The 25,600-nt window shown below is 38.1% G+C and overlaps 1 protein-coding gene across 3 annotated transcripts in view; it reads right to left on the bottom strand.

Annotated features, from left to right (window-relative positions):
* Nucleotides 1-25,600, bottom strand: part of ZFAND3 (zinc finger AN1-type containing 3) — a 144,040-nt gene that overhangs the window by 84,675 nt on the left and 33,765 nt on the right. For 2 of the 3 annotated variants that reach the window (XM_086460542.1, XM_086460543.1), the window contains exon 2: nt 24,327-24,367. In XM_086460542.1, coding sequence (XP_086316668.1) covers nt 24,327-24,367 — 41 coding nt within the window. Of the gene's footprint in view, nt 1-22,398; nt 22,426-24,326; nt 24,368-25,600 lie in introns of all 3 variants that reach the window. The other variant, XM_086460541.1, reaches the window with a different exon arrangement.

Here is a 25,600-nt window from a genome sequence, read left to right as displayed (position 1 = left end):
TTAACTTGTTCCCCTTTTGTTTACAAACGCTGTCCTGTCAAAATGGAATTTTATGTAATTTTTTGTTTCGCATCCATCACCCTGGAGACTAACTCTCATTTTTGTCCTGTAATATTGAGAAGCACTAAAAGTCCATGGAGTGTAAGTGTAAGATACAAAGGCTTTCACCAAAGCAAGTTATTTGTATGTTTACACTTCGCAATAAAAGGTATTCTATCCCATATTCTACATTCAATACTAGGGTATGGCAACTGATAAATTAAAGCAAATGTATTTATAAGAATCTCTGGTCTTCAAAATGGGCAAAAACATCTGTTCTCTTCACATAGAAAATATCTTATAGATATACTTAGTATTAACCACACATTCATTTTGTTTAGTACAGTTAAGACTCGACTCCATTATCACTCTTTGGAACTCCTGCCTTGCTTTGGGATTTATTGCATCTGTGGTAACAGGACTGATGCCACCTCCTCCACCGCTATTCTCATCTTTCAGCTAATGAAAATTTCACTTTTGGAACAACGCTTTATAGCCAGACAGGTTTAGTAATTCTCAGCTTCTTTTAGCAATTCTTATCTGTTAAAATTTTTGTATTGTGCAATCAGTATAGCAGAGACAAGTGCCATATACGAACTGAAGAAAGAAAAATTATAATTATTTAAATGAGAAATTCACAGCAGAGTAAAAGGAGGATGCAAAAATCAAATGCATACTGTGTACAAGAAAATATTTGAGTACTATGAAATAGATTTAAATGCTGTAAAAGTAGTCTAAGTTTATCTTTTAATCTGCTGCTCAAAACCAAGAAGTAAAACGTACACTTTTAATCATATATTATCATCATCAATGGGAAAACTGCTTTGAACTATGCCCATTTATGTTTGCAGATATGAGATTTTCATAAAGGAGAATGAAAATCCAACTTAATATTCTACGCTGAGGTTCTTAGGCAAACGGGAATTGGTTTTTTTCTTCTCTTCACTAAACAATTTTGTAAGGTACATTTTCTGCATTCAACATCTGAGTTGTACCTTCCAGAAGAGAAAACCTCTTAGCAACTAGGACGTACATTCACACACAGCAGAACACACACATGCTAGAGACAGCACCAAACGGAACTCACTGTAGAAATTTTTAGTTTGATTCCCTAAGGCAACTGAAACAGCCATTTATTTCCAAGAACTTGGACTAAAACTCTGAATAAAGCATGTGATAGAAGTTAATTTCCTTAACACCAACTCAACAGAGGTAAAGGGAAAGGTCTGTGTCAGGTTAACAAATTAAATTTCTACTAAGCAGCTTCCCAAATTGAGAAAAATCTGGTTAATGGAATCTGTGCAAGAGTCAACAGCTTCCACTATGACCCTGACACAGGACAGTGCATGAATAGACCTAATATTCTTTTACAAATGTCTCCAGCATTATGACACCGTTGCCCTCCCTTTTCTGTTTCCACCTTCCACTCTCCCATTCATTCACTGTCACACCCAAAGTAGCTGAACAGTTCTTACTTCACTAGCAGCAAGAGAGATACTTTCTACTCAGAACTGTTGAAGTAGTAGAGGACACATTTCAGGCCATGCTTAACACATTTTTCCCCTCCCTTTTTGAACAGCTGCATGACATACAAACATGTTTGAGGAGCCTCTTGCTGGGGGAAGAAGAAAATAAAATACGTATTTATGTACAGCACAGACTATGCATAAGGTAGAGAACGTCCTCTTGCAAAAGTCCACCCCGAATTCCAGTCAAGAGTTGAACTACAAACATGTTCTGTTGTTTTGCCAAGTGTTTCATATCTATATAGTAAGAAGTAAGTTAGAAATGAAACCAGATGAAAAGGTATTTTACTGATAAAACATTCTGCAAAGCACAATGATAGGTAACAAGACGAAACGTTACTCTCCTTTCTAGGAGTAAGTACTGGATCTTCTTCAATCAAGGAATGAAATTTGAAAAGAGGAGTATTTCCTCTTTCTACTGAAATCAGGATAATTGTAATTTATTTCTATGGAAACAGAGCCAAAACAGAGGCAGGGAAGAAGAGTCTGAGAAACATCCCTATAAAATTGTGAGAGAAACAAATATAAATATGTGTACACACATGCACACACTTTTCTTTACCTCTCCTAAGTCAGCCACAACCACCTAATATAATTTGAAAACCAGAAAGAAATCTATTTCATCATATCATGCCAAATGAACGGTCTTTGGAAAGAAGTTGCTCTCAGCGTTAAAAAAACAACACATTATGTCCTAAGAATTAAAAAAGGGCAACAGTTTCAATGGTTTGCTGCCTTCGCTGTTTTCAGAAGCTATTACAACCTACGTGGTTTCACAGGACAAACGTGCCTTACAGCCTCAGGCAGAGCACCCTTCCCCAATGCCACATACACTGAGCCCTGCACTTCCATTTCTCTGACAATTCCTCGCTTTGCTGAATGCAGACAATCTGAACACTTACTAAAGGACCTACTGTTCAGCAAGCGAAGAAAGGAACATTTCTTTTTAAAGCAGCTGACTTGAATGAATCCAAAATACACTATATATGGGGCCATCTGATGAAGAAAAAGGAAAAAACCTGACGTGTACATGCCTATATACTTCAGGAACATTAGCTGGCTGCTTTTGCTCACAACGGCCCAGGTTTTACCTCATGAGTAAAAACCCTGCGTCCATTAGAGTCTTTAATGAGGTCTGTGCCTCGCTTTAACCTGCACTCACCTTTTTCATAAATTGTTCCTCTGTAGGACAGCAGAAGTGAAAAGGCAAGAAAGAAAATGCTACCTCTATTCAGAAGGCAGCAGTTCTTTCTAAGGTGGTATTTAGAACCAAGCACACATTTGTGATGAAAGCTCATCTTGCTCTCCTCCACCAGGCAGGAACCTTCCCTTAAAAGCCTACATGAGCTCTACCTCGAGGGGAGGAAACAGCTCATCCTTTCATAAAGAAATCTCCTTTTTTCCATGCAGTCTATTCAGTTATGTATTTCCCTTCACCACGCTACTTGTTCAGCATCACTATCTAAGAGGAGATCAACGGTCATTGAACTATGCCAACGAAAAGAACAGCCCGTTAGCAAGGTGAAGCCACAGACTGAGCTCTGATGAAGCAGCTGTCTTCTCCCCACCTTTCAATGTCAAGGAAGTCTACTCTGTGCCTCTGAACCCCAAAACTAAACATAATTCAGTTATTTATGTTCCACAGCAGACAAGAGCAAGGCAAAAATTTCCTATACAGATGTTTTCCACTCGTAACGCAAATGTGGCTTTGATTCATTAGTTATTTAAATATACTATTTTTTTAAAAAATAAAATGAACTTTAAAAATTCAACTAAAAAAATCATCATTCAGAATTTTATTATGCGTGGAAGTTTTTGCCACTGACGTGGAATGGAGACTTTCAAGAAATACAGGACCTGTCCCACTGCAAGAACCCTGTCTGCGTGTTCCTCCTACTAGCAGGCTCTGCCTCCCCAGCACACTGCCCATCTCCTAAGCTGTCGCACTTCAGCTCCGACTGTGAATCGTCACTTTTATTTGCACAGTACACAGCTCCGTTTGTGACCGAAGCACACAGAAGTTACAAAGCCAATTGCCTCAACAGTGGAAAATGCACACAACAAAATTCCATAACGCTATTGTCACTGTAAAATGAAACAGAAATTAGCGTAGAGTTTTTATCATTATTTTTACTGAAGATCATGTAGAAGATTTATAATGATGACTAGAGCACTAGGCAGAAAATAATTTTTTCAGGCTTATTAATAACTTTTCATCACCAGTGAAATCCCATGGCACCACCAATTCAAGCAGATTCAATTATTTTTAAATTTACTAATTACTCAATAGCTCTGAAGGTTCCAAAGGAATAGGGTGATGTTCCAACCCAGCGGCCAACCCTACACGAGTGAGCGCAGCACTATTGTTTAGTGCTTTCAAGAAACTGGACAGGAGTGGCGTGACATACTGGCACACTGTAAATGAACAGCAACGCAGATTTTTGTTAAGATGTTTAGACTGAATCCTAAGACTCAAGATGAATTCTCAGACTTTTTATTTTACACACTTTTCTCGTGTCTTCTGCCCTATGGGAGAAGCTCTGCACAGCCACTTCACTGGCTACTGGTACAAGAGGAGCTACAGCTGTTATTCCCCCAACTGTGCCAGGGAGCCAGATACAAGCTACTGAACGTAGAGAAAAATTAAATATAAAAAATTGTCAAAAGTGAGCATAGTTTCTCTATGGGTTCTTTTCCAGTTAGTTACTACACCTTTCACAATTTGTCTGTCAGTACCTAGTAACTTAACCTTACCCTAAGTTTTTAATCACAGAAAAGTCCAGTATCACACACGTACAATATTGCCAGGTTAGTGTTAAGATTAATTTTCAGTTCCTGTGGAAAAGTAATAATCATACCTATCGAAAAAAGTATTTACTCTACTCATAGCCCAGTACATTTCAAGCGTGAACATATCTGAAAGCCTTGACGAGAAACTAAAACAGTTTTGAAATCTCATTACAAGAGTTAAAAGAAAAGGCCCAATCAATTTAAACACCAGACAGCACCAATGCAGAAAACCCCTTCAAAAAATGCAGTTCACATTTACCATTTATACCTACACAGAAAATGATGACAGGGAGAAGGGAGAAGCATTATCACAAACGTCTTATGTTAACAAAGTATAAAAACCATTAATGTTTCACTTAGTTTCTCCCTGAAAAACACCAGGAGCGCGCCGTTTAACATTTTAATGCACACCTGCTTCTTAGAGAAGCTTCATAATACTGGCTTTACAGTTCTAGAACACCGTGGGTTTGATTTCAAGAGGTTACCCCGGAATGTCTGATTCGTAAGGAACACTTACCACTGACCACACCAGACAGGCAATGTATCACACCCTAGGGACTAAAACTGCTCCTCGGAAAGCTGTCGGAGATACAGACGCTTTCCTTTAACCTTCTGGTGCTGCACTCTGGAAGGTATCACCACACTGACGGACGTATCTACCCCTCATCTTCTGAATCAGAAAAAAAAAAAAAAGTGGGGGGACAGTAACACGACAACAGTCTAGTGTAAGGGCCCTGTTTCCAGCAGACACCTGTAGACCTGGCAGCACAAACCACTGCTACGTGGAACACAGTGATCCCAAACTCGGGCCCTCATTTAATGAAGTTTTTTCTGTTCAAACAGATCCTCCATTTTCCGCTGGACATTTCCATTGATCAAACTGAATGATTTGCATTTTCACACCAAAAAAAAAACCAACAAACCAAAACCACACCAGTAATGATCCACTCTGAGTCGGGACCAACCACGAGCACACTCTGCCCAAGGCAGGAGCTGTAACCTATGAGGCCAAGCTACAAAAAGCTCGACTGACAGCACTGTAAGAATACTTGAAAAAAGGCAGTTCCCAAGTAAGGGACACGCCTCAGATTCTTTACATCTATTGGGAGCCAAGCCATACCCAACATTCTGTGAAGGTCTTGCTTCTCAGAAGGAAGGAAGAAGATTAAAAAAATCAAAACCCAAAACCTCACTTATTACCCTCATTTATTTTTACCCTAGAAAGCTCACACTCGTGTCTTGCACCTTTTTTGGTAAGGTAACATATGCATGAACCTAAAGTTTTTATTTTACAAACTCTCTAAAAGCCTCTAGGACCAAATCTAGCTCAAGTGAAAAAATATCATGGTGTTTGACATGAAAATCGAGGGAAAATGCTATTTTCTTGTAGAGCAATACCCAGATTTTAAGTATGTATGTTTCAATCCCTCTTGGTGTCTCATTTGGTAGATGTCACGGAAATGAGCACTTTTTCTGTGTTCTTTTTAAAGATAAAGCAATTCCATTAACTTATTTACCTTTTATCCTCAAAGCAATTTCTGTAGACCACATTACATGCCAAAAGTATATCAGAAATCCTGTATCATCTGCAGATGGACTAGGTGATCACGCTGGTTTTACTTCACTAGTTTACAGCTTCTGACAAACCAAAGCTTTCCTCTTCATAAATGCCATTACGGCAAGAGTCCGTCCCACCAGATGAGACACTGAACTCAGACTTTTGGCAGAAAAGTTCCCAGCTATCCCGTTCGTGATCTAAATTTCAGCAACATGGATCAGAAGAAAGAAGCTAACTCTAACCCTAATTTTCATATCTCAACCTACATCTCCAGCCAGCATATGACTCTATTTTAACCAGCAGTTCAGGCCACTTTAAAATGTTTTCAGCACAAAAATATTGAAGTTTACTTTACACTTGTTTTATTTTTATATCGAGCCAGATGAACATAATTTGAAGACATTAACTTTAACTGAATATGTTAAAAATATACACCTTACGTAATTCTGCTGCTGCTCTAACAAGACAGCAAGACGCTAGAAAAACTCCTGGAAAAACACAATTGCTCCACAGAAAAAACTGAAGATAATTTTCTTCTTCCTCAGCTATCATGTGTTGCTGGCCATCCCACCAGGAGAAAAACAAAACAAATACAAAACAGTAAAAGCAAATCATCACTTGCCTAATGAATAAAACAGGTTCTGAAATGACCAATTTAAAAACTATCTCTCAGGAAATTCAGTGCTTCTGTCTAGGGCTGTTAATTAGCGAATTATTCGCCATTCACCTTTTTTTTTGTGAAAGCGTTGAGTGTTTTCCTTGCACACGTCATGCCTCTTGGCAGAAGTCCGTGCTCCACCACTTCTGCCAAATACCAGGTCACCTACATTTATGCCCAAGCTTTGTCTGAAGGACTGCAAGTCTCCAAGTAGGGTGGTGAAATTATCTTAAAAGCAAAACAAAGAATTGCCTTACACATCCCCAACCCCAGCCTCTTACCGGTTCTGCTGAACACTCTATCTTTACAGATCTACCTCTTTCCTAAAGGTAAAAGCAAATGCTCCATCTGGAGTATTCTGAAATTTTGATGAAAGTATTAAACAGAAACTGAATTATAAGGACAATTCGTCTTCCACAGGCAAACAGAAATTCCGTATCAGTAACTTCTAGTTTGGGTTGACTCAAGTTGAATCAGAGCAAAAATCTATAGTGAAAGCATTTGCGAAATGCCAGCTCCAAACCTGCACCCAGGTTTGCACAAAGGCTCTTTTCAAAGCAAACAAAAAAAGAACAGCCACCAGGACTGACATTTAATTTCAAACAGCTTTCCCACCTCTCTGTACATCACACGAAATTCCCATCACCAAATAGCAAGCAGTGTCACAAGGCAGTTCCTGAAAAGGCATCACAAAGGTATCTAAAGGCAGAACTCTGAAGAGTTACTGTCCCTTGCTATACTGGCACGCACGGACACAGGTAACTTCTGCAGTTTGGCTTTTCTCACTGTCATTTCACCTCACCCTTACCTCCTGCATTCTCCTGATGCCCTGAATGTTCCAAAAGCACTTTTTCATATGTGAAAGCAAATCTAAAGCAGAGATTGATCTTACGTTATAATCTTTCTATGGGAATTCTACTTCAAGCAAGGTACTGCTTATCAAACTATTAATTTTAATATTCCAGCAATAAGACTTTTTTTCCCTTTATGTTCCAATCTGAAGACACGAACAAATCCAGTAATTGAACATCAGCATTAATTTAAGAGGAGATGAAAAATGACTTAATAACACTGCAGCGGGATAAAATTCTATAACAGCTCACGGAGGCATAAAATTCTCAAGAAATTCATTCTTGTACCACTGTATATTCCTGCTAATAGACCAGGGCACAACTAAAAGATTGTTAATACCTTGCTGCACAAACTTATATAGCAGAAAAAGCACCAACTTTTATAGTTTCAGCTTCCCTAATCAGCAGTAAAACTGGGCAACGAGGCAGGAAGACTCCTACTTGCTTTCCCTTGAGCAAAGGGCAGAAAATGAGTTGCAGTTAACCACAAAATTCGACTCCATATTATGCCTCTATTTAAGAAATGATACTAAATAGTACCACAGAAAGGTTTTAGCAAAGCAAGTTTTAACTAGAGTGCCAGACCAGCACAGGCCAAAAAAGCCATGATAATAATTTGCTACTAGTTTCACTCAATCACCTTCCAACTGGAAGCTGCAGCACAGTCAAAACTCAGGAAACTTTCCCTTCATTAACCCAGTTATGGATGAATTAGTATTTTGTAAAGGTGCCCATGCCCTTACTGGAGTACAGCCTTGTGCTGTACGTGATATAAGATGCAATATAAAAGGGAAGAAGAGTTTTCTAAGGCAGGAAAGAAGTCAACACGTTAGACACAGTAAATGCCATGTCACTGTAACCTCTCCCCCCACCCAACCCTTAGCCTTTCAGAGAACAGGGAACCACAGAGGAAGCTTGGGTAGAAACCAGCAAACATCTCAGCCCTTGCAGCTAGACGCGTACACAGGTTCTACAGCTACTCAGCCTCAGACGTGGTAGGAAATGCAGAACATAGCGTGGCATTTCTTCACCTGCTCAATAATACCACCTCACAGTAGTTTACGCATTTCTTCAATTCTCAGGTACTGAATTCCTTAGAATTTCACTAGGAAAGGAGAAATGGAAGAAATTGGTTCTAACCTGGCAGCTCTAGAAAGAATGGTCAGATTTTAAAACTCAGTAAATGTCATTCTAACCCTGTTTCACAGAAGACTGATTTGAACCAAAATGTTTTAGAAACTAGTGATCAGACTTTAAAGACTGATTCTCAGTCGCTGTTCACATTTAAATATATCAACTTGCAATAAAAGATGGTCTTACACAAAATTTAGCACTTCATTTTGTTAGCTAAATATCTACATGCATTTACAAAATACTCAAGCTTAGTATTTGACCTGTTCTGTTGAACATTTCTTGTTTGCTGGCTTATTTGTCTATTCACAGTTTAGGAATACATCTGAATGCAAACTGGAATTTAATCGTTTACAAATACAGGAACTTAAAAATAATTACTTGGTTAAACAAGAAGTAACCTCAAATGCTTTGGATTTTTTTTTGTTTTTAAGTTTAAGACATGCTTTATATTTATTTAGAGGAACTACTTCTGTTGGTAAAAATGACTGCTTCAGACTGTCACATCCTCTGTGACGTTCCTTCCCAACACCCCTGGTTACAGATTAGAGCAAAGGGGCCAGGAAGCTGATTTTCATCCTTACTGTTTCACAATTTCATGTTAGTCATTAAAATAATTAAAAGAAACCAAAATTAATAAAAATAATTAAATCTTTTCTCTGCACTTCCAGAAGAAGTTACTGGAACAAGATGTAGTTCAGTATTTCTGTACAAGTGCTTAGCTAGTGGCTTCTATAACTTCACGCCTCATCTGCTCCTTTGTAGGATCCAGCAGGTAAAAGCTAGTTGGTTCAAAAAAACCACACGTGGGCACACCACTGAGGTCCTTCAATTTCTAAAGGATTATTTTGATTAAGAATGTGACAAGTTAACTTGAAAGTCTAAAAAGTACAGTAACTTCATAATGGGAAATATTTAACATACGATTCAGAGTAAAAACTCACTTCAGAGCATTTACATATAATATAGAGCACACATCTAGGGAGAACATATATACTTATAAAGCTACAGAATGTGTATGTGCATGTGTATGTGTTTGTATAAATACAAACCAACATTTTAGCTTATTTCCCCACTAAATATGTAGACACACAAAAACCATGGTCCAGATTAAGAGATCTGATCTTTATTCTTGACTGTCATGGAACAACACTCTAGGGAAGAGAAACTGTTAAAGAACTTCAGTATTTTTCTACTCACTGAAGAAGAATAGTTAAAAACCTATGTAGACAAGAGCATTTAATCTGGCATTATTCAAGCATAGCCTAAAAAGATGCAAGACTTCTGCTTGCTAACACAAGCCTTGAAATGCTACCCTCACACACATTTATATGGGTAAATACATTAAAAAAAAAATCTGTTTCACATTTTGAAACCTCTAGAATGGTTTCAAAGTTTTCTTCTTAACTAAATCCTTATAAACTCCATGAAATGGATTTTGATCAATCTTACTGGAGTGCAGAAAGAGTTACAAACTGTTCTTGTTCTTCACAGAAACCATCTTCAACTTGAATTCATAGAAAAATAAATCATACCAATAAGACTATCTGCTTAACTTTTTTTTTTTTTTTTAAAAAAAAAAAAAAAGAAGCTAGACTCTCCTTTGAATACCTTTGTAAGCTTAATGCAACGTAAACCTACAAGGTTTAGTACTTGGACTATTTTCTGAAGTCCCCTAAAGTAAGATACACTCTCAAGTCCTACTGACATCTTCAGAAGGCAAAAGTGAGTGAGCTCTAAGTTTTCCTTCCCTGCAGGTTAAGGCACAGTTTAATTTCTGAGGCTCAGGTGTGTGTATGGAAAGAGCCACGACTGACTATTCATCCTCTCCCTACCGGGAGTTACCCACGGCACCTTGCTGTGTGGAAGCAAAAATGGTTTCAAGTGAAAACCAAAACAATTACATCTGCTCTCCTGTAAATGGACATGCTGTACTTTGCTGCAGTAACTACAGAAAAGGCCCCAATAAATATCTTAAAATTCCTTCACCATTTACTAGGGCATGGTCAGCAGAACACAAAGCTGCTCACAACGTCAGATGTTTATGCAGTGCTAACTCACAGTAAATAGCTTATAAATCAAGAGCAAAATAGCGTTCATTCTGTCAAACAGAGCTCAAGTGGGAACAAGTACATGAAATGTGACCTTTACATCAAAAAAGCTCTTTTGGTTACCACCAAGAAAAAAAGGTGCTGTTACAAAAGCTTCCAGCACTCTGCATTTCTAAACCTGTTTGATGAATATTTCTGTATATTTTTCCCCAACTGAGGGACACCAAGCCCCTTTCAAAGAACGAAAGAAAGAAAGAAAAAAAAAAGATGGACTGAAGTGCACTGAAGACCTACTGCTATCCACAGCTACCAGATACGTTCATTTGGAGAACAGCACCAGCCAGCTTGATCTTGGATTCAGAGATACTCTTTTTTTCAGTTCAGTTGTTCATAGATCCAAAATGACAATTAAAAAAGTTATTCCTGTTGTAACCCATCCAGCTACCCCTGACTAGCAGCAGTCCTGCATCAGCTATGCTTTACATGTGCCAATTCTCAAAACAAGAGACTGCTATGTCTATCTTAAAACTAAACCCTTACAGTTAAAAGGTTCCAGTTACACAATAATTTCAACTCTTTTAGAATAATGACACTAACACTTTTAGAATAAAGACACTAACAGAAATGGTGAAGAATGAAGACTAACATTCGAAGTATTTCTAAACATTAACTTACTTCTGTTCACTGGGTAGATGTCAACATCCGCTAATGGCTTCTGCATTTCTAGGACTATTTGTATCTATCACAGTTTTCTCTAGATACTGTGAGTCTCATTTAAAAAAGGAAAAGGAAAGAGGAAAAAAACAGGGAAAAAAAAAGGGAAAGAAAAGGAAAGAGGGAAAAAAAAAAAAGGAAAGAAAAGGAAAGAGGGAAAAAAAAGGGAAAGAAAAGGAAAGAGGGAAAAAAAAAGGGAAAGAAAAGGAAAGAGAGAAAAAAAAAGGGAAAGAAAAGGAAAGAGAAAAAAAAAGGGAAAGAAAAGGAAAGAGGAAAAAAAAAGGGAAAGAAAAGGAAAGAGGAAAAAAAAGGAAAGAAAAGGAAAGAGGAAAAAAAAGGAAAGAAAAGGAAAGAGGAAAAAAAAAGGAAAGAAAAGGAAAGAGGAAAAAAAAAGGAAAGAAAAGGAAAGAGGAAAAAAAAAAGGAAAGAAAAGGAAAGAGGAAAAAAAAAGGAAAGAAAAGGAAAGAGGAAAAAAAAAAAGGAAAGAAAAGGAAAGAGGAAAAAAAAAAAGGAAAGAAAAGGAAAGAGGAAAAAAAAAAAAGGAAAGAAAAGGAAAGAGGAAAAAAAAAAAAAGGAAAGAAAAGGAAAGAGGAAAAAAGGAAAGGAAACAAAGAGGGAGCCAGCCAGCATTGTCAAAATCTAGCTTTTAAATTCTTGCTCAAAGCTCTTCAGCAGATGGCAGCTCCACTGAGGACCTGAAGTGATGCACAGGTTTTGCTGAGGCAGAGGAAACGCCACAGTGAAAGAGTTCACTCACCTACACTGCGATCAGCTTTCTGTTGCTGTCTGTTGCTTCAAATATTGTGGAGCAGGACGTGTCAGAGGTGAAGGAAAGCCCGCCTATTAAGAGCAGTACCACTATACTAAACGTTGCTAAAGCCCAACAACAGATAGCAAAATGTATTTCATTTTCAGCCTATGAATGAGCCAGACTCTGGCATTTACCTCCACAGATACCATCTAGTGTTGGAGAGCTTTTTCCCCTACTCCCAGGAAAAAACAAACAAGCCAACCAAAAAACCACAAACAAGAAGACAGAAGGCAAAAAACCACTATCTTTGGTTAAGAGAGCAAAGCCTGTAACTTTCTACTACTACCAATGAAGAAATGCATCTTTTATTGCTGATTTAGCTCACTGCAAACAACTTTCACCTCAGATGCAGAGACTTTAACTAGAAGCAAGTGAATACCATGTCCACTTTGAGCAATCCTAAAGAATCTGAGATGCACAAGTTTACTTCTGGCCATTTCTAATGCTTACAAACCTCCCCCCCCCCCCCAATAAATGTATTGCCTGTTCATAACCTGTTCTCCACTTATATGGGACCTTTCCCACAGAGCTGGGCAGAAATGCCCCAATCCCAAAACATATAATCTCCTGTTATTTAGAAACTGAGATCAAATAAAGCTGCTCCCAGTTTTGCTGAACTGCTAATGTATATAAATGTGCATAAATACAAAACAAAGTTTAGAAAGCTCCAAGCGTTCCTCCTTACACACCAAGTTCATTAATCTTGTTCAACGTGAAGTTTATACGTTCACTTATTCAAGTAAGAAAGAGCTATGCTGTGGGTAACATTAGTAGTTAAAAATACACAAACCAGAGGCTCCCTCCGAATTTGTCCCATGACAAGCCTTAATGCAAAAGAGAAAGAAAAATCTTGCATTATGCTCCCAAGACCATTCCTAGAGCTACCTCTCAGGAGGTGGGCTCTACAGAAGACTGCCACCAGACTGCTCGTTCCGCTTCAACACCTGGGATCACAAGTGACACAGAGCATTTGGGTCCAACTTGTGACCTGACTGCAGCCCAACAGCTCACCATCAACATTCCCAACTCATGGTTTCCAAATGCTTTGGCCCAGTCACAGTCACAGTTCCACATAACTGAGTACGTAACCAGAAAGGTGGGGGTGGCATTACAGGATGGCAAAATCCTACCCTAAGCTTGAAAAGTCAAGCAGTCTGAAATCGGGAAGTGTCTGAACTTGTCCGTTTTGTACACTGGCGATCTGACCTCTTTATTTAATTTTAAATTATTTTCATAATGCATGCAATCACAGAACTTCTCTTTTAGAGGACATTTAACTTGCTTACTGGGTAGAAAGAAGTTCAAAAACGTGCAATCAGAATTTTATAGAAAGCAAAGTCCTTTCTGCTAGACTCCTGACTTCTTTTTAACCCCCCCGAAAATTCTAAAGAGAAATCAGGGAGAACTAAACTCTACCCACTGTCTCTGCAATGGAATTCCTACGTGACTTTTGTAAGTTCCTCCTACTCATATGTATTTTCAGGGTGTTCAAATAGGTATTCTTGGGTCCCCACTAGCAGAAACATCCAAGACCCTTGTAATTTCACAAAGGTAGGGAGATCTGTGCTTTCCATGTTTAAAGCATCATAAAGTTATGTGCTTTGGGGGAGGGAGATTAAAAGAGGACTACAGTCCCAAGGCTTCTCAGACTTGCTCTCCAGTATCTGTCGATGTTTGACATTTGTGCTTTGGATTCTTATCTATGTATAGTGAATAAGAATATCACCATCTTGACTCTCAGAAATGTCAAGATGGTAAATTACTTATTTTCTTGAAGCACTAGGGGGCTAATTAGTTCTCTAAAGAAATTCTGTAAAGAAAATAATTATTCTCTATCCAGGTCAACATGCAAATGCTGTAGTAAGAAGTTATAGGGCACGACAGAATGTCTTCTATTGCTTCCTGTTCAGTACAATGAACAAAAGTAAAATCCTGTGGAAACATCCCTACAGTGTTGCAACTAAAAATATGTACCTTATTTCTTACTTAACAGTGATGGAGGTTATTCATTAGGAATACTGGTGCCCATCGTGCATGCAGAACCCCAGTGTCTTGCCATCAGGACAGCGTATCTACTTAAAGGAGACATTTCAGCAAATGAAGCTTACCTAGATGATATTTAACGACCTCTGACTTAAAGCAGGAGATTAGGCCGGTAATCTTATGCTTTCTCGTACTCTTTGATCCTTTTAGCATAATTAAAAGACAGTTATAATGCATACACACAGATTGGATTAATTATCATGGCACCATAACCTGTCTTGTCCTTTCCTAGATCTTCAGTGCCAGATTCAGTCAATACTCTATACATTCTGCAAAGGAAAGGAACAAAAAGTCTTACACATTCAGTTAGTAGAGATGCAACAATTTTGGATAACTTTTCAAGAAAGCCCTTACCTACAGTCCTGCAGGCTTAGAGATCTCCAGCATAAGATTTTTCCCCCTACTCCCCCCATTATGGAGATTCATCGACTCACTGTTAAAGCCAGATTCCCACTGGAAACTATTGTAACTTACTATTATTGCCCCTGACTAATAATTAAGTGATATTTTGATGTGATCACAAGAAAAAATTTTATTGAAAGGGGGACTTTTTCCCCCCAAAGTTTGCTAATTAGTTCAACAGGTTAAATGTTAAGCTTTAAAAATTCCCTCTCATTCAACTTAAAATACTAACTTCTAGAACTCTGAAGACGACAGTCCTTATACTTTCCACTTTCTGTCTAATTAATACTACATGTAAACTTATTCACAGGCAGTATTTTTTTAAAAAATAAAGAAGTTATAGTTGTATTGACTAAATCTGCATGAGCAGTTTGCCCTCTGGTGACTAACTTTGTGAGAACATACAAGATTTGTAATAGATGTATGAAGAAGGGTATGAATAAAGAATGCCTGGAATGTTTGCAGGCTCCACAAGAAACAGCATTAAAAAGTTTAAAAGAGATGGTATGCATTAATTGCAACAGCACAATGTGATTTCTTCCAAATTAAGACAGAAACAAAGTGAATTCAAGATAATGCGTCAAGAAGATGACGAACAGAACTACAACTGTAGAACAGAGAGAACTGAAATTCCAGAATTGTGCCTAAGACTTATGAGGGCTGAGACAAAACAAAGCATCAAAAGGTCCCTCACAGCATCCGTTCCTCAAGTGCATAAAAGGCAAGTCCCAAATCATCTTGTCATCACAGTGAGGGCTCAATAGCCAGAAGTCCTTGTTCTCTGTGTCGCACAAAGGTGGTATCGGCCAGACTACTTGGACATGCATCTCGGGGCTTGTAAGTATATGGGTGTGAAAGCATAAATAGACAAAATCAATTTAATTAGAGATTTTTGTGAAATAAAATTGCCTTTCTCCTCCATAAGGTCTGACAGTAATTTGTTAGATAAATCTCCTGCACTATCACTAACACTATGCTAGAGTTGTGGGGTGTGAATCTGCATTACATACAACCAAAGAATCAAGCTTCTGTCCCAGAGTTTGGGGAATTTACTCAGCCTGAGGGCCTTGACTGACTTAAGACAGCCAATTTCCATGTATATCTAATACGTGCCAACGGCATGCTTACTTCAAGCCGATTCGGAAGAGGATATTGTTCCTCAAAATGACCTTTTGTTTCCCAAGATAGGGCTCTAGATTTATCTCAGCTCCTTAGATGACCACTGGTACAGTACTGAACATCACACACATCTTATCTTCACAAGCATTCCAGTGAAGCAGGGAAATACTATCATCTCTCAGTAGCTGATGAGTAACAGCAGTGGAAGACAAAAAAAGAAACTTGTCTAGTGTTACAAAGAAACGTTCATTGACTGTGAAAAGGAAATCAGGTCTCAAGTTCCTAGCTAGCTGTCTAGCTGCTAGATCACATTCCTGTCACATAAAATGGATAGACAATTGAAAAGTCACCAGTTACATTCTGTTCTGTTATCCAGATCACATTTGTCCTGTACACCTGCTTACCTAGCAGCTTAAATCACCTCAGCAAACAGCTATACTTCCATTACACCTAGCGGCTGCACTACAAGGTTTTCACAAGGGAGGTTTTTCTTGGTCTTGCCTTGCTTGCAAATGCAAAGACTGCTGAAATGTTGTCCGAGTCAATCACCACGACTGTTCACCTAAACTCCTTCTCGGTGTCCTTAGCTGAAGGTTGTTGGTGGACGGTAACTTCTTGCCTTTCAATATGCGCAAGCATGTGGAGTGAAGAGAGGAGAAAGGAAACGTTGGAGCTGGAGTGCAAGAAAGCAATTGCAAAGTAGATTTAACTTCTAAAATTGTTGTTGTCTCTTGCTTGAATTCACCAGGAAGTTTAGTTAGTGTAAAGACCAGTAGAATGCTGGATAATTTCTGCAACAATCAAAAATACTGATGATCATTGAGTTCCTTTTCCCAGCTACCTCAAAATGGAGAATAACAATGAGCCTTTCCTCATGGTCACCTGGCACATAACCTTAGCACTCCTATTAAATAAAGTGTTGTTTCTAGATTCCTTCCCTTGTAAAATACATTTTGCAACTAGCTTTTTTACCACCTGGCACTCTTCCTATCCGACCTCAGCCTCTTGGGTAGCAGTAGAAGGGGAAAGAAAAAGGTTAGCTGCTAGTCCTGTACAATTTTCATGTGCCATTAGCGATTAGAATCCTAGAAATCATGCAGTCAACTCACAGCTATCTTGTGCATTCCTAAACACTCTGCATGCAGTACTGCACAGCCCTTCCCCAATGACAAACTACATTTTATTTGCAAGATGAAACACAAATTTGCATCATACTTCTCAAAGAAATGAGTTGAATGTTTCTAAAACGTGCTCGCTGATACAGACCTCTCTTCTCAAAGAGTTAAATATCCTCTTTTATTCCCTGAAGGCTGCTGGTCCCACACAGAGGTGCCATGTTTTATTTAAAACATGCTCGCTCTCAGTAACCACTTGTTCTAATTGGCAAGGCAAGGCTGGGTCCCCAAAGCACACAGCTCGTTACGTTCAGTTTGGATTACAAAAACACGATGAAACAAACTGCATCGAAATGTACAAATTAACAGCTCAGGAGTGCACGACACGGACATGGAATTAGATTGTAATATGGAACAAACTCCACAGGGAGGCTAAGGAACAAATCACTAGTATCTCTATAAACTATAGAAGGTTTCCAAACGAGCAAATACACAAAACAGAGCACAGGCTTTTCTATAAATCAAGCAAATTGCTAAATGGGAAAAAAAAAAAAAAAAAGAAAAAAAAAGAAAAACATTCCCTCTCCTATCTCATGCATACATTTGCAGGAGAATGGAGTTACAAGAAAGTTCAATAAATTAAACTTGTGGGTTGCACATTCTAAATAGGTAGCTCTGCTTTCATGCTGGCAATGTGCAAACATCATGGCAATTAAGTTATATTTCTAAACATTTTTTTTTTTACATCGTCAGAGAACCTATACACGAGAGACTAAATTACAGCTGGTGTTTCCATGAGTCATTTGGAAAGGTTACAAGTTAGAAGGTGAACAAGATATTAACAAAAAAGAAAGAAACTGGCTTTACCATAAAGAAGAAAACATGCTAGAAAACAGAGCTATGAAACACTACAAAACAATGCAAGCCTGAGACAAAAAAGGGCTGAGCTCTTTTCTTCGCCTGTAGATCAACGTGTACAATGGGACTGGCAATCCCCTGAGATAACAAAAAGAAAACACATGGAAAATATCAGTGATGTCTTGTCAAGGCAGACCAAAAAAAAATAAACTAACACAATTTGGGAGTCTTTTCAGGTAGCCAGTACTGAGAAGAGGTCATATTTTCGTTTGAGTATAATTTATATTTTTAAGAAATGAGCCCCAGACTACTAGACTGTGAATTTAGCAAGACACAATCCAATGAAACAGCCACTAATGTCCTCCAGGGTAGTTTGCTGATAGGATTGATTGACTGTAAAAAGTTAATGTTCTTAATTAAAAGGCATTCAATTTTCCTAGACTCTGTTGGTGAAAAGACACTTTCAAATGCAACTGGAAAAAGCACTACTAACTTGAAGTTAGTAGTAGCCAGAAAGCAGAAGAGAGAAAAAGACAATACCTGTCCTACCTCAGGACACAACATTGGAGTGCCAGCTGATAAAGAAATTCTTTCTTTCACTAAAGATTGTACAGAAATAGAAATACTTCATGGGTCTGTCCTCCATCAGCACTGATGGGTAACAAAACCATCTCAGTACTGCTGCAAAGCAACAGAGGAGCCCTGTACTCCACAGCTTCCATGCCATGATAGCACAGACAGAGGGAAAAAAGTGGAGCCCTCTAATTAATATAATACTAACTTCACTCAAAATGTGATCTCTACTGAACTCTTAAAACTCCAGCAAGCCTTCAGGTATCCTTCTCTCCCATATTTCCAATTCTCCCGTATACATTGAGTCCTAGGAACATGTAGCACAAATATGCTGGGTAATTTGGTTGATAGTACTGTTTTTGACAGAAGTAAAACCATTAGTCCTAAGCTTAGATAATACAACTATACTTGAATAAACTCATTTTCTTTAAATTTGTAGTTCCTCTCCAAAACTTTAAGCCAGGTTAGGGGAAAAGGAGTCAACTAGAAACATACAAATCCTCCCCTGGTCCTTCCACAAAATACTGCCCTGTTCTAACAATCCAAACAGAGCTATTACTCAGATCTCTACATTTTTTTAAAGCCACAGGATAATGCATACTAACAAAGTAAAAAGAATCTTTGGGGTCAGTAGTGCAAATCAAGCTTATAAATAAGTGAGGCCAACTAAAGTAATTTATCCAGTTTCTTTTTCCCTTAATTCCATTTCATAGTGATTATCTCTCTCAAGCTTAGCATACATCTCACTTTTTCAGGTTTACTAATTAAGCTCAGACATCTTTTCCCTACCAGCTTTCTCCTTTTAAAAATTCTTCGGGCATAGAGTAAAAGAAATTAAGTGTATGCTAAACAATATCTATGTTTATAACTGGAATGTTCTAGTTCTTTATTAGTAGGTGCTCTAGAAATTGGAAGTTTCTTTGTTGCCACTGTAACCAGCTATACAATTTTATATAGAATTCTTTATTTTATATAGAATTACGTAGCTACAAGCCTGACTGTGTAATAAAAGCGGAAGATGAAGCTTGGCTACTTTCAAGTGCTAGCCAGTAAGCGCTGCTTTTTTGTAGCAAGGAGTCCATGTACTTCAAAATACAAAGACAGACATGAATACAGCAACCAATTCTAGCCTAATGAAGCAGCAAATTGAGGCACCAGTTTCCATTAGGAGCCAACAAAGGGAATACCATACTGAAAAAGAAACATTTTATGTACAGATAAAGAAAACTAGTACTTAGTGCTGTTATCAAACTCCTGAAAATGCTTGCTGCTTCTCTAGCGAAGGACTCAAACATGTGGATTCACATCAGAAATCACAAGACTATAGAAAATGCAAACCTAACAGATTTTTAATCAATCATTTAGGAATGAAAACGTCATGAAGAAAAGGACTGAATAAAGCATAATTTATCATTTATCATACAACAGGATACAGCAAAGATAACAAAATGTGAACCAGGAACATGCAAGAGGCACCTGGTTGAAAAGGTTTGCACTAAGCAAGCTGAAAGCTTGACTGAGGATCAAGTTAGCAGTTGATTAACAGCAAAATCTATTTAGGCAGGAACGCTGATTTTTGCCAGCTCATGCTTACAGTAGGTGCTATTACTGCCAGACAAGGCAGTGCTCTAAATAGCTCCCAGGATTTACAAAGACTGAGAGAAAAGGAAATGGTGTTATTCAAGTGACTCTGAGTCACATAAAAACCCCAATTTTGTAAGCTCCAAAAACTGTGTGTGGCTTAGGCATGACAAAATAAAGGTCTGCTCAACAAAGCAGAAGGGTTAAGATGCACAAACCCATGAAATAACTCTACAGGCAGACAGCTGAGTGACTTCAGGAAACAGGAAGAATAGCGCATAATCTGATACTCCTAGAATCAGATGACATATAGAAGATATTAGTGTCTATTTTTATTTTTTCCCCTTACCGTTTTTCAAATTCAGGAGAACAGAAGATACTATGGAAGTTACAAAATTCCATAGTCTGGCATAGAACTAAGCATATGTATTGAATATACACACATATGTGGTTCCAGCAATACTGAATTCCTACTTGTTAGATGAAGATGAAAAGTCTGTAATTTTTACTCATCAAGATACCAATATGTAAAGAATGTGTTTGATTTCAAACTGAAAATAAAACTGAACCAAGAGCCGAGGCCCCTAGAACTCAGAGAATTCTTGGGTTATATGGTTGAAGTATTTTCTCAAATTCGGTGACGCTGATCTACCGCGTCACAGAACATGAACATAAACATTGCATTAAAAAGCCTCCAGAAGTTTCAACCACACCTTCAGACAGAAGGGCTACGAAGTTGATTCACAAATCCAATCATCTAATCATCATTTTCTCTTCCCCCAGTTTTCCAAATGCATCTCTCCACCAAACCATCCACTGCTGCACTTACCTTGAGCTTCACATACTATGGAACAAGCTGAAATCCGTTTCCTGCATCCCTCTTGCCAATGCTGATAGCACCATAACACAAATGAAACTTTCTAGACTCACAATCACATGGTTTAAAGGCAGACTGCATTTTTTTGAATGAATTAAGTAGGAAGTCTAGTTTTACCATTTTCTGTATTTAAATATTTGTTCTTACTCTGTAATAGTTTGTTCTGTGACTGTTCCCAGAGGTTCCAATTAAAATTGAGTTCTTGAGGTACCAGCTGTTGTTTCTGTGAATGTTGGTAGAACTCCTGCCTGAAAGAGCTTGCTTTTCAGAAGTACTCAAACAACGCCCCTACCTGATGTTGATATTAAAACTTTCATAAACCTAATGGGAGCAAAGATAAATTAATAGAGAGTACTTTTGAAAAATTTCACTCATCACTGTCCTGTATTTTAATTACTCAGGTTTCACAGTTTACCATATTGCAAGAAGAGAGGCTACAGTGCTAGCAAAAGATGCTGTGTCACCAAGGGAGATATTCTGGCCTTAATTTGCATCTTTTCACTACCAGCCTACATTCTGATTAAAAGAACCCTACACTTTATTGCATTTGTATTCTGGACATGCAAGAAGTCTGAAGCAACTATGCCTTAACCATCTGGAGAGCAAATTTACTTGAAGCAATTTAATATGTAGAATTACACTCGTACTGTATCTGGAGACTTTGAGGCATTGACAGCACGTGGTCAGCACTGAATTGGAGACAGAATGTTGTAAAGTACTTTGCAGAAGCACAATTAACTCAAAATTATTTCAGAGAAGCTCTTGAACGTTTCAGAGTCTGCTGCTTCTACAGGGCTTAAATGAAACACGTCAGGTATTCCTTCTTTGAACAGGCAGATGGGGCGAACAGGAGGCAAAGTGGGCTGAAGAGGATAGCTAACTTCAAGCTCCTCTCCAGTATTTATCAACCATTATGTGCAAGCCAAGAACTAGTCTGTGGCAAATGAAGAGCAGATTTGTAGCTGTACAGAAGAACTTAGTGAACTTTCTAGATCTAGGTCAAACCATTAGGCTCTTCCAGGCAAAGGGCTGCACGTATCTGTGCAGTATCCAGCTCACTCTTGCCGTAGAAAGCTGATCAACTTAATCTCTATAATAACCTGTGAGAAGTATTCCTGTGTTTAATATAAGAAAAAAGTACAAGCATAGACAAAATAAGGAATTCCATTCTCCCTGCTACATAATCTGGTTGCTTTTGCTGTCTGTTTCATCTTTGGGTAAATGAGTGAAAATTCAGTGCATTTATCTCCGTCATAACTTTAGACATCACAAGCGTTTGGCCAAACCAGAAGGCAAACTGACAGTCCCCTGACCATGGCCCTTTGCTCCATTTCTGTGCTAATTAACATCGCAGACATCAAACTATGACTGTTTTTCCCAAGGGGCAGGGGAGAGAGGAAGGGCAGAAGCAAAGAAGAGCTCACGATCACGTAGTTACAAAATTGTACATAGCACGAAGGCTGAAAAACCCATAAAGACAGGAAGGTTCCACATAATAACTAACATTGCAATGTCAACGCAACAATGTTTGATGACTTGTCGCCCTTCTCCCCTGATCTATACAAAAAGGTAGTGCTTACTCAAATGTTGCTGCTGTGCGTGTCTGAAACGAATTTAAAAAAAAAAAAAAATAGGAATTCCAGATTCTATCCCTTCCCTGAAAAACCCCCAAACACCCAGTCATTTAACAAAGTTACTAACCTTTTTCGTTGTGTGGATTTCTTTTTTCTAAAACAAAAGAGAAAGGAAACGATGGTCAAGAGAAATAATTATTCCCAATTTTCCCTCGCATACAAGTCTGCTTCAATACATTCGAATTAATAACTTGCCATATTAAGAGAGAAACAAAAGGAACTTTTTTCACACCACATCTTTGGAGCGCCTGGAATGGTGAGAAACACCTTTCAACAGCTTACTTGTCTAAAATCTTGCTATCTGCGGTGGTTAAATTCATACAAACAAGAGTACACATCTTTCTATTCCAATACTGTGGCTGGAAACCCAGTATCAAAAGCATGCCAAAAAAATTTCAGTAACACCAAAAAAAAAAAACCCCAACCAAAAAAACACCACAACCTATGTGGGAAGGATGACATTGAAAGGTTTTGAGTTACTACTCAAACAGAACGGTTTACTTCAATGCTACTTGTTGAAGGAATCATCCTTAAGATACAAAACCAGTAAATTTGCCTTTTTCCGCAATATTTGGTTTTGTTCCAACTAGCAGTAGCTTTTTAAGTTACTCAAACTTTTCAAAAGTCTTATTTCATTCAAATAAACAAGCTGTAAGGAAAGCCTTGAAAATTTAAAAAAGTAATCTTCCCTCCCCCCACCCCCCCCAAGTCACACAAATATTTAGATATCGTTTTGCCTTTTTACAGCAGAAAAAATGAGCTTGACCAGAGGTAATGGCATTTCAAGAGATTTATAGAATAGAAGCCAAGAATTTTTCTTCTTGTTAAAACAAACCACCACAAAAAAAACCCAGTAAAACCAAAATAAAAGGTTCTTTGCATAATGCCTGGTCTGCTGGCTGTGAAGTTTTGGGTATTCTGTTAAACTCAAAATACAAGGGATGGGCCATTTTTTCTCAGAATCAGAAAATACACTTTTTTTGAGGTACAAAAAGAAGTTGTTTACAGTGCTAATATGAACATAACAGTTGTACTGAGTAACATCCGACCTAGTAGCTTGTTTCTGGACGTGGTCAGTAGGGAAAGAGCACAAGAAAGGACTTGGGCTTTATTCAATATACCCTTTCCAGTGATCCATGCTTTGGAAAACAGCCAGAGAAATACAGGCATCATTTTGCTGAACAACCTTTGACAATCTTTAATTCCCATGTGTGTGTTTAATGAAGTGATGTTGAACCCAAGATCTGAAACCTACAAGTCAAAATTCATTTTTTTTAAAAAAAAAAAAAAAATCAGAAAAAGCTTTAAAGTTTTTTTAAGATTTTGAATTTTTTAATACTTTATCTTTTCCCTCAAGAGAAATTAAAAATCGTGAACTATCACAGCACTTTAATGACAATTAAAAATGAGTTTACAGTACTAAATAGTATCAAAAAAATTCAGAAAGGCAAAGATAGAAGATGCTAACAGGAAAAGGTCAATAGCAATTTTACACAGTAGCAGTGACCTTGCAATAAGAAAATAAGATGTAGCAATTAGAATTAGCCTACTGATGAGCTACGGATGATTTCATGTTCAAAGGCTGCAAGTTAAAAAGAAATGGAACAAGAGTTGTTCTAGACCAACTTTTCATTTTTCTTTTTAACCCGTACCGTATTTCAGAGGTTACTACAAAACAAATCCTACAGAATTCCAAATGACAATTCAGACTTGTGCATTTCGAAAGCCACATCATCTGTGTAAGAGCTGAGCTGACAGCAGAGCTTTGTAGTTCAAGGGTGTTCCAGAATTCCATAAACTTCAAGAACAGGCTTTGTCTGGTACATTTACACAAGAGGTTCTTGATTAGCAAATAAAATGAAGCACCAAAGTGAGGAAAATCTGATTACATATACACACTGAAGGAAGAAAAACCCATGCACAAACCCTAAAGGAGGTGCCAACAATGTGGTTTCGATAATCTAACAAAAACACAAAACCTTTTACTGCACTTACCAGCAAAGCATTTGGAACACAGATTCATAGTCTTGCTGGACCTGGGGCAAAAATAAAAAAAAAAAAATAGAGCTAAAAAATTCATTATCATTCTAATCAATACAGGGAAGTTTTGGGGGGAACGAAGAAAGGGTACAGAGAGGGTAAGAACTTAAATGGCTAGGAATCAAAGTTAAGTGGCTCGAAGTGGCTGAACTAGGAGCTGGGACAGGGGGAAGAGACTTCATCTGGCAATCTCTTTCCAGTTTAAAGACCTTCCAAACATCACTTCCACACATTTACCTCATATATGAAAATAAGCTTACTTTACCATTCAATGTATATGTTACACGCTCATCATTCGGATCTTTCTATTGCAATATGATGATAACGATAGACAGGAAGAGCCAATACATTCCACTTGAATATTAAGACTCCCCTTGGCAACAGCTCTGCACTCCTGACAAATCCGGAATACAGCACAGCAACAGAGAGATTGAAGTATTGCACTTATAAGGACACAGACAGATGTGCTCTTGGAAGTCTAGCTGGAATGGCTTAAGAAGTTATTACCTCAAGCTGTTCGTTACTACCCTCAGCTGCATCCAGCAGTAATTTAAAACAACCTGGCTGACTTTGCACTGACATGGACTAGGATAGTTCATACAATCCATTAGCGTGGCTCAACTTTGAGGGCAGCAACCTTCCGCTGAGAGAAAAACAGCTGGAGAACGACAGCAATATTTTCAGCCTCCCAAATGTCTCCAAAGTGTTTGTGCAATTATGCCACAAGTGTTCACCCTCACAAAGAAAGTCAGCAGGCTCAAAAGAAAAACAAATTTAAAAAAAAAAAAAAATTTAAGGCTATAGACCTCTTTATGGCCACCATGAACCTACCCAAAGCAATATGCTATGGGAGAACAAGTTTCTTACAGTTCACAACAAGTTCTCCTCTAACCTCACAACAACTTCTTTACAAAGTGAGCTGGAGTTTATTCTCATAAGCTCTCTGAGTGTTGAAATGTCTTTAGGTAAGAGCAACCCAGTTTCTGGGCACACTGCCCAATATTTGATTTGTTCGGCATTCCTGAATCAGCTCCACCATTACGTGTAAGCATTAACAGTGTCCTGAGACAGCCTGGAAGTACATATTGACAGGCAAGGTGGTACCAAAACTGTCCTGGCTCACAGGATCTTTTTGCCTCCTCAGAGCAGCCTCTAGCTGGAACATATTATTTAGCCAAATTAATTGCATCTTTATCTTTAGAAATATGCACACACAAAACCAATCAAGA

Source organism: Leptosomus discolor, chromosome 2 (assembly GCF_034619465.1).
Source record: "Leptosomus discolor isolate bLepDis1 chromosome 2, bLepDis1.hap2, whole genome shotgun sequence".
NCBI classification, from domain to species: domain Eukaryota; kingdom Metazoa; phylum Chordata; class Aves; order Leptosomiformes; family Leptosomidae; genus Leptosomus; species Leptosomus discolor.
The sequence above is the reverse complement of the archived record's forward strand: the minus strand, read 5'-3'. Positions and strand labels throughout refer to the sequence as shown.